General features: G+C 37.1%; 1 protein-coding gene across 1 annotated transcript in view; it reads right to left on the bottom strand.

Annotated features, from left to right (window-relative positions):
- Nucleotides 1–209: 209 nt before the first annotated feature.
- The window catches only part of LOC309844039 (uncharacterized protein), a 63958-nt gene continuing 48347 nt past the window's right edge, over nt 210–15820 (bottom strand). The window contains exon 3 of the mRNA XM_082690180.1: nt 210–474. Within this exon, the coding sequence (XP_082546306.1) occupies nt 335–474 (140 nt within the window). The 3' untranslated portion in view covers nt 210–334. The remainder of the gene's footprint in view (nt 475–15820) is intronic.

The following is a 15820-nucleotide window of genomic DNA, read 5'->3' as shown; positions in this document are numbered from 1 at the left end:
CCAACATTTTATAGAAATCTGTAATCTTTGGGCACTAAAAGTTACCAACAACAATTATTCTGTAACTAATATTTTTGAGTACCTACTGTGTGTTGAATATTGTTCTAGGAACTGAAGATACCACAATGAGCAAAACAGACAAGAATTTTTATTTTCATGAGACTTAAAAATAGTAGGAATGGTCAAATGATAACCAAATGCAGGCATGTCTCAGTTTTATTGCACTTTGCTTTATCACACTTCACAGATATTAAATTTTTTACAAATTGAAGAGTTCAGACTTCATTGGAGGAAGTTAACTGCAGGTGTGCTGTAAACAGCAAAAGAAGTGGAATTAGAAGTCAATCTGAAGATGTAACCGAATAGTTGTAATCTCATGATAAAACTTGAAAGGATGAGGGGTTACTTCTTGTAGATGAGCAAAGAAAGTAGTTTCTTGAGATGAAATCACTCCTGGTGCAGATGCTGTGAAGACTGTTGATATGACAATAAAACATTTAGAATATTACATAAACTTAGTTGACAAAGTAGTGTGTGTCAGGGTTTGAGAGGCTTGACTCCAATTTTGAAAGAAATCCTACTGTGGGTAAAATGCTATCAAACAGCATCAATGCTACAGAGAAATATGAAAGAAAAAGTCATTTGATGTTGTGAACTTTGCTGTCTAATGTTAAGAAGTTGCCACAGCCACCACAACCTTCAGCAACTACCAACCACTCTCACCAGTCAGCAGCCATCAACATCGAGGTGAGACCCTCCACCAGCAAAAAGATTATGACTTACTGGAAGTTCAGATGATGGTTGGCATTTTTTAAGATTTTTTTTTTTTTTTTAATTTGATAGTGAGAGAGACAGTGAGAGGAGGAACACAGCAAGGAGAGTGGGAGAGGGAGAAGCAGACTTCCTGCTGAGCAGGGAGCCTGATGTGGGGCTCGATCCCAGGACCCTGGGACCATGACCTAAGCTGAAGGCAGATGCTTAACAACTGAGCCACCCAGGCACTCCGGGCATTTTTTAGTAATAAAGTACTTTTTTATTAAGACATATACTTTTTTTTTTTTTTTAGAAATAATGGTATTGCACGCATAAGAGACTATAGTATAGTGTAAATATATCTTTCATAAGCACAGGGGAAAAAAATAACTCATCTGACTCACTTTATTGCAATATTTGCTTTATTGCAGTGGTCTGGAACAGAACCCACAGTATCTCCAAGGTTTCCGTGTACTTATATGTATCATGGTAATCAGTTTTGTGAAAAAGAGGGCTGAAGCTGGACAGAAAAGTATGGTGAGCCATGGAAGGTGCTATTTTTGTTCTAACTCAATGATTGAGGGGCATGTGGGTGGCCTAGCGGGTTAAAGCCTCTGCCTTCGGCTCAGGTCATGATCTCAGGGTGCTGGGATCAAGCCCCACATACGGCTCTCTGCTCAGGGGGAGCCTGCTTCCCGCCCCCCAACCCCCGCCTGCCTCTCTGCCTACTTGTGATCTGTCAAATAAATAAGTAAAATCTTTTTTAAAAAATAAAATAAATAAATAAAAAGAGTGATTGAGAAAATTCCCTAAAGTGAGTGTCCTTAGAAAACAGGTGGTGGTTGTGAGGGAGTGAGCCAAGCTGATTTCTGGAGGGAAGAGCTTAAAGCTTTGGGGAAAATGACATAAATAAATTAGTCCTATTGATCTCCTGCCAGATAGTGGTGATGATAGCAAGGATGTAATTCTTTTTTTTTTTTTTAAAGATTTTATTTATTTATTTGACAGAGAGAAATCACAAGTAGATGGAGAGGCAGGCAGAGAGAGAGAGAGAGAGGGAAGCAGGCTCCCTGCCAAGCAGAGAGCCCGATGCGGGACTCGATCCCAGGACCCTGAGATCATGACCTGAGCCGAAGGCAGCGGCTTAACCCACTGAGCCACCCAGGCGCCCCAGGGATGTAATTCTTGAGGGAAGACTCAGAACTGCTTCTCAAGAAATTCTCAACTGCAAGAACTGAATAGCTCAGTGGGCATAGCTCTCCCATAGTTCTTTGCTTTTAAACTCACAGGGTCTTCCTAACCCACATTGCCTCCACTGCTCCCATCCGTATGTGCCTTTCTTAACCTTCCTTTCCTTTTCTAGCCTTGACTATTCGTTCATCACCCTTATGCTTCTCTGGGGCTTTACATTCCCCAAGACCTTCTCCTGAAACACCACACTGAATCTTGTGATCAGGACTGCAATCTGCCTCAACTACTGCAGTGGCCTTGTGGACTCAGCTACCCCAAATCCTTCATAGAGCTTTCAGCGCTAAATCTTAGAAGCAAGCTGGACAACGTCACCCCTCGTCTTGAAATCCTTTAAGGATCCACCATACAGGAGAGAGCAAAGACTCTCCAGCATGATATTCAAAGTCCCCCGTGATCTCACTTGACCAATATGCCAGCATGGTCTCTGAGTTGCTCTGCCTCTGACTTTATGCAATATTTCCAGCAATCATCTTAGAGTCCCATTAGAGGGAATGTTGCTCCCCTTGCCTCTAGTCCTGTATTATTTTCCCTTTCCTCCTCTACCTCATTCTGGGAAATTTCCTTACACTCTTCTCTCATCTTCTCTCAGATTCATTGAGAATCCCTATACCATTCTCTTAGGATTCCTTATGCCGACATTATCATTATACTTACTCATTTATAGTAGCCTTATTATATGTCTGCTCCTACCAGACAAGTAAAGAAACAAACCAAAATAAATGAGCAAACAACAAGAATAAGACAATGAGGTTTTTACCCCCAGTCTTTTAGCACTATCTTTGAACATTTTAAATGCATGAATGAATGATTAATTTGCTAAAGGGAAAGTATACAACATTACAGATAACAAAAGAGATGAAATGGAAAGATAAATATTTGAATTAGAAGCTGATATCATAGAGGAAGCTGATGTAATATCCTGAAACTATATTTTGAAAATGATCTGGATGATGCAGACAAGATAGTGATCATCATGGTTTTTAATAAGCAGAGTTTCTTAAGAGATGATAAATTAAGAATGGCCTACAAGTAACAGCAATCACTTGTTGATTGATTCTTTTTGTTTCAAATATATTTGTGGAGTTCCCCATATGAGTCAAACAGCTTTTCAGGCATTAGGAATAAAATGGTGAGCAAGAAAATGAGCTGTTCTTGCTTTCCTGGAGTTTAATATCACAGTAGTGAAAGAGATATAAAACAGACATATTCATTTTGACCCTGAATAAAAACAATATCGTCCTTTGAAAATAAATAACCTAAGAATCTGACCTAGTTGAAAGGATCAGGGAAGACTCAGCTGAGAGGTGAAAATTAGGCCGTGCTAAAAATGCTAGGATATCACTGAACAGAGGCTGGAATTAGAGAAGAAAACAAAGAGCAGAAGGAGAAATATTAACATAGGGGTGTTCGAAAACAATAGAAGAGAACAAAGGGAAGTAGCATATTATTAGTATGTCATAAGAGGGCAGAACAAGATACTGACACAGGAATAATGACAGTACCAGCTAACTTTATTGGCTTATCATGTGTCAGATACAATGCTAAATGTTTTTGCACTGTATTTTCACTTTATAATGGCAAAAAACAAAACAAAACAAAACTATGTGGAAGCATAACAACTTTTCTCATTTTTCATACAGTGGAACTATGTGGAGTATTAAATTATCTATAGTCTCAGCTAGTGAGTAACAAAAGCCCAGCGAGAAACTATGGACCATGTGTTTAAAATCAATATTGCAGAGTGGAGAAAGGGCTTAAATGTCAGATAATCGTGCTCCTTCACTCCTGGGGCTCCAGAAACTGATTTGTTTCTTGAATAAAATTTTATATATCTATATTCGAGAGAAGTTTTCCACTTAATACTTGAGTCCCATCTCCTGTGAAGGGCAAAACAGGAAGGATAATACGTGGAACTTCTGGCATATCACTTCCTAGTATAGTCTCTATACTTTTCTTGCTAAAAAGGGATTGCTGGTGGACAGGAACAAGACATATAGCATTGAATCCATTTTATAAAGTTCCTTTGAAAACTCTGGTTTCCATGAATTTCAATGATATGAACAGAGACACTGCCAGCATCTTGTTCTCTAGTCTTTCCCCCACAGCATGTCCCTGCTCTCCTGAAACTGCTGATTCCTGTCATCCGACACGTAACTGAGGCAGGAGTTTGAAAGGTGGAGAGGAACAAAGGAGTAGGTCCTGGAGGTGGCTTCAGATATCTCCCCTTCCGAAGGCCAGCTGTGAACATTGCAGCTGCCTAGCAATATCCAGTTTTCATGAGCTTACTTTGGAGAAAATAGGTCTTGAGATGGCCTCAATTTGACTTGGAAAGGTAAGATATTTTACATATGTTTAGTGTCTCAATGCACCAAAGAAATAAAATACACTATATTCTTCAGATAACTAAGCAGAATCATTACAGTAATGGTGGCTGGTGTTCATAACAGAAGAGAGAGAAAGGAAGGTTTATGGGATGGTTCTAAAATCTCCAGAGATGATACACCCAACCTAAAGTGACAATGGCTATGACTAGCCAATGTGGCAGCTCTTACAGACTTTGACCACATAGGATGTCCTGACATCCAGTGATGATGTGCTTACCGGGCAGAAATACATGAGGACTTTGAGGCAGGCTGTCAGCAAGCTGGCCAGCATTTCTCTTGCTGATATCACCTCTGCTGACCATGTATTTTCTTTACTGAAGCAGTAGGTACATTAAACACTTATGTTTTCACACTAGCATTTTATTTTTTAAATAGAAAGGGAAATGATCAGTGTTATATAACCTCCATCATTTGGCAATGAGGAGTAAGAAAACACTGATAGCTTTTGAAGCTTAGAGAAAATAATTTAGGTGATTAAAATCACTTCTAATACCATCTTTGGTTAAAATATTTAAGTGCATGGCTTTTCAAATGGTGTCAGGTAAAATGCAAATCATAGTGAAATAAATAATTACAATGTACTGTCTTTGGTTCAGGGATGAGGGAGGGGAGCATACTTTTTCTTTTCAGTCACCAGAGGGAAAGGAAAAATTGGTGCTGTTATGGTTATATGCTATTTCAGAGGCTGCAAGGATTTGCTTCCAAGGATTACTCCAAATATAGTTTATGAGAGCACATTTCTCCATCAGATTCATTGTAAGTCAGTTTCACTGCATGGAAAGCAGATGCTATTGGAGACAGAAAAGCTGCTTTACTGACACATTACTAAGTATTCTACAAAACAAAAGCAAAAAAAAAAAAAAACAATTATAATGCACACCTCTGAAGACCAAAGTTAAAACATTTGCTGCAGAATCGTGCATTTTTTATGACTTGTAGATTTCTTTTACTTAGGGGTCCAATGTCTTAATTAAAAGTAAGTGACATATTTTAGCACTTACCCATCCACACAAATGGATAGAACTTAGCTAAACTTTCTCCACTGAGCCTGGTGATAAAATATAAATTGTCACTATGGGTTTAGGGTTGAATACCATTACTTAACATTTATTTTCTGTTCACTGAAGATATATAGAAAACACTTACACACACACACACACACACACACACACACACACACACACACACACACGGCTTCAGATTTCAGTGAGGAGTACCTAGTTGGAATGGTCAATATCTCTGGCATTATGGGGAGCAAATGAAACAGATACACCTCTGTGAAAGGAGGTGTCTCTATCGCTTTTTGCTCTGGTTCATCTTTCAAGAAAGGGGGAAGCTATGTTTTTCTCCCCACAAATCAATAATTTTAATGCTGACTTTATTCCTGATACTTGATGGTCAGGGTGTTCCAAGATTTTGCAGTCCTCAAAATTCATTTCAGAAAACACCTTTGGGAGATATCCTGGCAGGAACTCTGGCCTAAGCATCAAAATATTGGTCATAAAATTCTTATTTATTGCTCTTATTCCTATAATGGGAAGCACTCTGATGCTTATCTCATACCCTATTGGGAAGGGAGTGTTTGAGATTAGAAGAATCATGCCAACAGCTTTTAATAACATGCTGAAAATAAGTGTTGGCTCTGCACCATGTCTCTTCTGGCCCTACTTCTGCCCATTTGGGGGGTTCACTATCAGAGAATCTAGATTCATTTAGAAAAGATGGAGAGAGAATGTTAACAAAAACAAATAGTATCTAGGAGTGCTTTTGTTTTGTTTTCTTTGAGTGGCATTTGTTATTCCATTGTGTTTGTGGAATCCAACAAATAGAACTCTGGGTTATTGGTCCATAAGCAGAGGAAAGTATTCATGCTCACACACCACACTCCTCTTTATCTTTTTCCAGGCTTCCCTGCTCCAGTGTCTGTTTTGAGGGATGGATGTTGACTTTGGCTATTTTTCTTTGTTCCACTAACCCAGGTGTTTGATACTTGTGCCAGACCAGATTCCCAACAATTGTGTGTTATGCATTAATACTTGGTATTTAGTCTCCTTTGATGGTGATGAGTAAATGGACAATGAAGAGTAAATGCTCAGGGCATAAAAGAGTTCACACAGGGAGTTCCAGGCAAAATTAGATTTTATAGTTAGTACTACCAGTCATCTTTTTTTAGTGTAGATTCCCTTCTCCTTTTGTGCTCTATTTCTTAAATGACCTCCCCCTTAAACTCTTTAAACTCCTCCTCTGTATACTCAAACTAATTGTAAGGATTCTCTAATTATGTATCAGTAGATAAGAATAAATGGTGTGTACCATCTCTGGGGGTGTTTGTATTGAGAAGTATTCTGTGTCAAACCCCTTGAACCATAACTTTATAGATCCATCCACTCCATCTACTCTAAAGGCTGATTTTGCTTCACACATAAAAGGATTTGACTATGTGGCCAGTAAATTCAGTTAAGGTATATAGACAACCTTATAAAGTGTTCTGGCTGGAATTTATAGGTTGTTTTACTCTGTTGAGCAGTCATAATTTCAGAAGACACAAGATCACAAGTTTCAAGGTTGAATAATCACTGGTGGTGTCCTGACGAGCCAAAATGTCACAATAAGGCTAAATAGCATATGCTTTTGACCCAGCTGTCAGATGTTATTAATAGGCTGACTTTAAAAATGAAAGCAGTAGGGGTGTCATCGACATTTTGAGGCCCATATGCTTAATGCGGTAAAACACCTGCCAGGGCTAGTTTCTGGTTCCAAATGAAGTAAATCAGCCTGCCTTTCCCCCCACAGTTAAAATCACATCAACACCTACTCAGAATGTTACAATGTGCCATAACCCTCAGGCTATCACCTCTTCCACTCTGAACTGCTTGTGATTCAAGGTATAGAAACTGTTTCAATTCTTCTTGCCTTTAGAATAAACTTTTTAATATATATTCCTTTACTCTCTCTGTGTGTGCTTATTGGACTCCTCACCTTACTCATCTTTTATTATCTTCCACATTTACTAAGTTGAAGTGGAAAGTCTGTGCACTTACAACATGGAAACCAAGAAGGATTTGGGAAATCCTATCTCAAGATGCGAAGTTGTGTTAGTGATTGGATATATCAAAAAGTAACTCACACTTACAAACTGTTATTTGTTGATCTATAGTAGTTCTTTCCAGAGGCAGTTAATCTGGTTTTAAAATCATTTATTTTCTATGGCTTCATATAAAAGAGAATATTAAGTTGTTCGTCATTCTGTGGGGGAAACTCATTGAGTGTCATTAGGCTAGAGCTGAGCAGATTGGAGTTTTTATTAAGATTTGGTCAAGCTGAACAATCTGAAGACATTTAGTTCACTTTTGGATTAGAATAGGTTCTCCATACTTTTGTAACAATGACATTAGTAATTATCCCATTTTAGCAAGAATCTATTATTCCTTGTGTCTACTAGTCTAGGGAGTACTGGACTGTAGGGGAAGGAAGAAAAGCAGAGTAGAGTGTTGGTGGTAATTCATGCTTTATCCCACACCCTTGTTTGAGGCTATTCACTTTGGCAGCTTTTATTATTCGGCTTCATTTCCTTTGGTAATCTTTTAGTTTGAATTTTCTACATTTTCTTGGATAGTGCTAAAAACTTACTCCCAGGACAATTCCAAAAGAGCAGTTCCCCAAATTTTTATCAATGATATACATATTCTATTACTGTACATTCTTCCAGACTGACTATTTGACAGGGGAAATTTCATTTGACTAATAATGTATTTTCCTTTTTTTAAGTCTTATTATGTTTTCCATCTTATACTTGTTACTTTAAACACCAAATCTTTCACATTATTTAACAAATGACTATCCAGTACTGACAACTGCCACTGAACTTTCATATGCATTGGATTCACAGCCAGCTGTTGACTGCCAAGTTGAGAGAATCTGATTTATTATTATCTACCTCATCTTCCCTCTTTCCTCTCCTGAGAAATAATCAATCCCACTTACAGTCATCTCTCCTTTGCCTTACCCAACTAATGCTTATATGATGTTGAAACAGCAATGAAAGTTCACGCCAAATTCCTATAGCATTTCTAATGTTAGAGATGAACTAAGTTTACTTTTCTGTGCATTGTGGAAAAAAATAAAGGTAGTAATAGGATGTCTCAGCAAAGATTGTTGGAAGATAATTTCTTGAGTAAATGTCAGATCAATAGCATTATATTTTGCTGACATTTCTTCCCTTGCAGTGCCTCCAGCTCAGTTGGAATCTAAACTAGAATCACCTAATAAGCATAACCAAAGAAGTACTGCCATTGATTGTTGGTCTAATTGAGTTCTTTTTCAGGTGTTCACACCACCAGAAAGGGGGGTGGGGGAAGAAAGAAAGAAAAGAAAAGTATTTCCTTTACTTCTGTGATCTTAATGACACCTTCTTAATTCTACATTCACTGTGCCTTCTATCCTTTTTTCTTCTCTGGTTTCACATTGCATCCATTGGATTGCTTTATTATATCACTTTTACAGTCACACAAAGACACTTACAGCTCAAAAAAATGGTAGTGTCCTTGATGATTATTTTTATATTACTCTTCAATAGCCTTAGTTAAAACTCTAACTTTATACATGCATACTGGATAAAAAGAGCTTAAGGGGGGGCGTCTGGGTGGCTCAGTGGGTTAAGCCTCTGCCTTCAGCTCAGGTCATGATCCCAGGGTCCTGGGATGGAGCCCAGCATCAGGCTCTGCTCAGCAGGGACCCTGCTTCCACGTCTCTCTCTGACTGCCTCTCTGCCTACTTGTGATCTCTGTCTGTCAAATAAATAAATAAAATTAAAAAAAATAATCAAAAAAAAGAGCTCAAGGTCTTCTCAGGCAATAAACATGACAAGTCCGGTCTTTCACAGGCTATGAAAGTAGCTTCATTCTTCCAAGAATCACATCTGAGGCATTATGATTGCTTCCTACTGCTAGTCATTTGGTGTTTCACTGGCACTGGATTAAAAAGTGAAAAAAAAAAAAAATCCTGATTGGAAATTTCCTTAAGACATACTACACTCTCACTAAGTATGACAAGTACCAATATAAATAATAAAACAAATTAAAGATTCACTCTGATAAACATTTTTTTGAAAGTTTTTGAAATAGTAATTTTGACCACTTACATAATTTATCCCCAATATAGACTTCTCCTCAAATAATATTGAAATATCAAAATTGTATTACTAGATAGAAATAATGATAAAGTGTATTAAATATTTTCACATTGTACTGAATCTTATTAGACTTTTTTTACATGTCCATTTTACATATTGAATCAAGAACAACAGTGGTATTTTACCTTTGACTCCTTTTTCTTTCACAAACTACATCTAATCCATACCAAATTCTTTCTGTTTCCTATTTAAAATATATACAAAATTTCTGCACTTTCATTATCTCCACTGCCACCTGATTTTAGCTACCCCAATCTCTGACATTAATTATTGAATACCTTCTTAACTAGACTGTTTCTGGACCTTGCTACCTTGAAGTATTTTCTCAGTAGCAAGAGAGATGTTTTCAAATCCTATCAGACTGTGTCATTTTTCTGCTCAATAATTTTCTAAACCATGTAAGTCAAAGTCTAAGAGTGCCATCTAGCACCCTACCCAGTCTGCACCTCCAACCCTAACCCCTACCTCTCTGACTTCACCTCCCACTAACATTCCCTACCCTTCTCCCATTCCTGCTATGTTAGCTTCCTGGTTGTCCACATACCAGGCAGCACATGATGTCTCTTTCCAGACCCAACTCAAATGTCACGGAGTAAGACCTTCACTACCACATTATTTACAAATGCAACCCTTCCACTTGCCCCCTGCACACCCTCTATCCATTCAGACATCATCTTTCTCCATAGTTCTTGTCAACCAGTGTATTATGAATTTATCAATTTATTGTCTTCTCCTTTTTCTCTTAAATGTAAATTCTGTAAAGGACAAGGACTTTTTCCTGTTTTATTTATTGTTAATATTCCCAGTCACTAGAATATTCCTGGTTATAGCATGAGATTTATAAACACTTGAATGAATAGAATGAAAGAAATGTGCTTGGCACAATATGTTGAACATAGTAATTACACCATAAATGGTAGTCATCATTATAAAGATTTTTTTCCAGGAAAGTTTTATTATACATAATATCTAATACTCTAGCTGTGGAGTCAAAACTACATTTGAATTTCACTAATAATGAAAACTTGGGAAAGTTATTTAATTTCAATGAACATTTGTTTCTTTATCTATAAAATGGAACTGCTAACACCATATAGATTCTACTTTTCACAAGCAGTGGATGAAATGACAAGTTTGAAATGTCTGTTACAGCGTTAGCTCTAAATCAATACAGATTTCTTTTGTCTTAGCTTCCTACTCATCCCTTCTTAGTGCTCTTTGATAATTACTTTTCAAGTGTCTACCTTGTGCCAATCACTGACTGCCATTGGATATCAAACTATGAGATACAGTTCTTGTTCTTGAAGTGCTTACAATCCATTGAGGAGATAAGTATATGAACTAAAAATTTTTTTCTTTAAAATAATAGAGAAAGTAAAGTAATAGAAGTTGTCTAGATTAGATAGTACCTAAGCTAAATTCTGAAGGATGGCAGACATTTATCCAAGCATCCAAGCTCAGAAATGAGGGAAGCTTTTCCTGGGGAAGCAAATATGCAGAAGCACATGTGAAGCATGTAAGGGAATAGCTGTGTAAGGTGAGCCAGCAAGGTGAAAACCAGGAGTGGCAGGAGACAATCAGGGAATCTGAAAAACATCAGGCTCTTGAAAGACCTGTATGTCAGACTAAAGGACTTAGTTTGCATCCCCATGTCCCCACTGGTGGGGGCAGGGCTGAGGGGGGTGCGGGGGAGGGAGACGGAGATGGGAGTATGGCAGAATCACATCTATGTTTTAGAAAGATAATTATGCCAAATATATGAAAGATGAATTTCAGTCAGGGGCAGCAACAATAGTTTTTTAGGAGTGTGGAATTTGCAAACACACTTTTTTTTTTTTTTAAGATTTTATTATTTATTTGACAGAGATCACAAGTAGGCAGAGGCAGAGAGAGAGAGAGAGGAGGAAGCAGGCTCCCTGCTAAAGCAGAGAGCCCGATGCAGGGCTCGATCCCAGGACCCTGGGATCATGACCCGAGCTGAAGGCAGAGGCTTTAACCCACTGAGCCACCCAGGCACCCCTGCAAACACACTTTTACCTTCCAATCTCACTAGTTCCACCATTTCCATTAGTTCCCAACCTATTAACAGATTTGAATTCTGCCAGCAACTTCCATTTACAAGCTAGATGTCCTTTAGAAAGTTATGCACCTGTCTTAATATCTCTATCTGTAAAAACAGGATTAAAACTAAGATAGCTTTCTCCAAAGTGTTATTATGAGCATTAAAGGCATTAGACTTATAAATTTAACTTGCAAAATTTTTACAAGTTATATAACTTGTAGAGTTAAACAATATATTTAACTAAAAGCATTAAATTATAGGTAATTATATGTATAAAATATATATAACTATATATGTTATATGTAATTGCATACATAATTATATATAAATTACATATAAAATTATATATAATATATAAAAGTTGTATACATAAAAATACAGGACACTAATTAGAAGGTCATTATTTTATTTTATTTGTAAAATTAAAAATGATTATAGGAGTCTAATTAGTACATTAATTTTTCCATTAAGATATTAGTGGTAGTAGTGATGAAGAGGAGGTGAATTCACAAGTATTTGTGAAGTAAAACCAGCAGAGCCTGATTTTAGCTTTTAACCTCACACAGTTGGTCACAAATTCCCACAAATTCCCATGTATACTATGTTTCTTTCAGAACTGGTGAGTGATTGGACAGATTGGGAGCAGCAGTGGTTGAAGGAGCCTGGGACTTCTTAAGTAGAGTTAACACTCCAGGGATGTCATTTAATGAAATTTGGATGTCATTTAATGAAATTTGGAATATAGGGTGAGATATTTTATACATTCCTGTTCTATACACCTACTATTTCACCAAATATTTATTTGGTACTTAGTATATACCTGTATCATGCTAGGTACATAGATATAATTTTTGCCCTCATAAAGCTTAAATTCTAATTAAAGAAAAAATATAGTTGATATAAGGATCCAATTAATGAAATAAATACCAAATTAAATAAACAATATTCAATTACAAAGATAATGTTATAAAAATTATCATAAAATAACTTATTTAAGAATGACAGAAAACAGACTAACGAGGGCACTGATCTAGTCTAGAAATCAGCAAGATTGTGACATTTATAAAATTTCTGGAGATAAGCAGCAGATAACAAGGGTATATATAAGATGAAGCTAGTAAGACAAGCAAAGGTCATGAATTCCTGTAGGGTGGTATCATTGGGTGTCATTTCAAAGTCTGTCACAAATGGGGTAAAGTCTCTGGGACTTTGTGAAACAATTCTTTCTGTTTAACAGAACTTTTGCCTTCCCAGGAACAAAGGTATTGTCAGAGAGTAGGTAACTTCTGATGTAGCTTTCCTGCCCTCTTCACGTATCCAGCCTTATTCAGAGTACATGAAGCCCAACAAGCTGTGTGCCTTCTTATTGATGGTGATTTTTCTTCTATGTTCCTCTTGTTTATCCTGAAAGTCTTATCTTTGTTGTCTTCCAAGTCCCTCCCAATTAATCAGATAAATTTGGGTCTAAAGCACAGTGGTATACATGGTTCAAGTTGTATTCTAGTAGATTCTTAGATAATAGGCAAATCAGAGGAACTGGCCAGAACTAATTTAATCTCCATATATCCCATCCATCTAGAAACTTAAGCTGGACTTCCAAGAGACTGTCATCTTCCTTTAGAAGTCAATACATTCAAGTATCAGTCCCAGTGCAAATCAACACCTTGCAATAATTACTATTCATCATATTTTATCATGGAATAAACAGGTTATGTTTTTATATACTGGTTCATGAGTTCAGAAACCTACAATGAACTGGCTATTTTCCTCTCTGGTTTGTGTATCACATTAAAACAAGTACAGCTTGGTATGACCAAGACTTATATAGGCTGGTTCTCTGTCACCGTTGAAAGAGCAGAGGGTAGAAAGTGGAGGAGAAATGATGTGATAGATCAGTAGCATGGAATAATAATGAAAGTTTGGGATTCTAACATTCTAACATTCAGAACAAAAGCTTTATAAAAATGTCAATCTTTGGGGCGCCTGAGTGGCTCAGTGGGTTAAAGCCTCTGCCTTCGGCTCAGGTCATGATCCCAGGGTCCTGGGATGGAGCCCCGCATCGGGCTCTATGCTCAGCAGGGAGCCTGCTTCCTCCTCTCTCTCTGCCTGTCTCTCTGCCTCCTTGTGATCTCTGTCTGTCAAATAAATAAATAAAATCCTTAAAAAAAAAAAGTCAATCTTATAATTCACTGATATAAATCCTTAACTCTTCAATATTATTATAGCTTTTAAGATGAAGTTTTAGCCATCTGAGGCACAGGGGCTTTCATTTTCTGGCACCTGCCCACCTCCATTCTCAGATTACTTTTTTCTCCTGGAGCATTTTTCTCTCTAGCCCTTTTGTGCCATATAGAGTGCTGCCTCAAGTTTATGTGCCTTTGAACATGCAGTTCTCCTGCTCCCTTGCCACATTCCTCCCTAGTCGCCCATCCTTCTAAGCCCAGTCTGTTCAAGTGTACCATGTTTTAGACAGCTTTCCTTGATACTCCACTGTGAAGAATCAGATATCCTTTAGAGAGACGACTGTACTTAGCTCAAACTGCCGTTAGCTGACAGGCTCCAGCTGTTAACGCCTTTAGGATTCATTTTGGCTTTTGAGGAGCATGATGCTTTAAACTTGTCTCTTACCAGAGGCCACACACAGTTCATTGCCATGTGGGTCTCTCCATGAAGTAGCTCAAAACAAGGCAGCTGACTTCATCTGACCAAGCAAGCAGGAAGAGCCAGAGGGAGTGCAAATGAGATGAAAGCCACAGCTCTTTGTGACCTAATTTCAGAAATGAAACCCTTTCATGCCATATTCCCTTCATTTGAAAAGTGCCACTCAAGGAAAGGGGTTATACAGTGATGTAAGTATCAGGAAGCCAAATTCATTGGGAGCCTACCTCATGTGGTAAGCTCTTTGTCAATACTCTGGTTTCTCTCTTCATCTTTTCCATAAGAACATTTTCAGCTCAGATCACAAGCATTTACTGAACACTTTATTTATGCAGGCATACTTCAAAACTATAACACGTGTCTTCCTCTCTCATTACTTTATTTAGCACTCATATTATTCTGTAAAACTTTAATTCCTACTCATTTAATTTACATTTATTAAGCATATACTATGCACCTGGAATTGTACTAGATATTGGAATTTCCAACATGAATAAGAACTCAGAAACAAATTTCTAACCTCACCAGTTTTATGTATAATTTTAATTAGCTTCATTTTACAATAGAAGTGACCTTTTAAAACTTAATCCTGTTACTGTATTTTTATAGAAAAATAATTAGTCTTTGATATAATGCATACTTCAAGAATTATGCTATCACGTTAGTTATGTGTTTGGGTTTTTAGAACATAGCAGGATAAATACCCTTAGTTGAAAATGCATTATTGCTCCTAATTTTGTTGTTCCTATTAATGTTTTGTTTATGCCTTTAAACTGGCTACCATGATTTAGATTCCTGTTTATAATAATGTGTGAACCCAGACATTTATAGTCAGAACATGAAAATGAACTAGCCTAGTCTATCCACAACGGTTGCAGTACTCTCTCTTTTAATACTGTTGATTGATTGTACATTAGTTTGCATTAAACTTAAAGTTGTATTCCCCTTGCAAATTGCTTTTCTCCTTTACTCCAAAATATATCATAAATTAATTGCAAAACTACTACTACAGGATGGAAAACAACTGCTTTTAGACAGACCAAAATGATACATGTGGTTCCTAGAAGTCTATCTCTGTGTTGTGTATCACATTAAAACAAGTACAGCTTGGTATGACCAAGACTTATATAGGCTGGTTCTCAGAATGATTCTGCCTCTGTCACCGTTGAAAGAGCAGAGGGTAGAAAGTAGAGGAGAAACGATGTGATAGATCAGTAGCATGGAGTAATAATGACAGTTTGGGATTCTAAGTATAAGCAATCTGACAATAATGGAGCCCAAGGAAAAATAATGGAAATGTAGCACTGGCTAATAAAGAGATTTATCCAGGGAGAGCCAGAGCTGTTGCTGGGCTATTTTGAAAAAGTGGAATACATACAAAATTTAAAAATAAATAAATAAATAAATATATAGATAATTGCATTGATTAAAATCTTAGAAATGTTTTGATTACTTAACTTTTTACTGTGAATCATTTTTTAGATGTTTGGTAAAACTATTGGGGAAAATGATACATAAACT

This window comes from Mustela nivalis, assembly GCF_964662115.1.
Source record: "Mustela nivalis genome assembly, chromosome: 11".
NCBI lineage: Eukaryota > Metazoa > Chordata > Mammalia > Carnivora > Mustelidae > Mustela > Mustela nivalis.
This window is presented reverse-complemented; position numbering and strand designations above follow the sequence as displayed.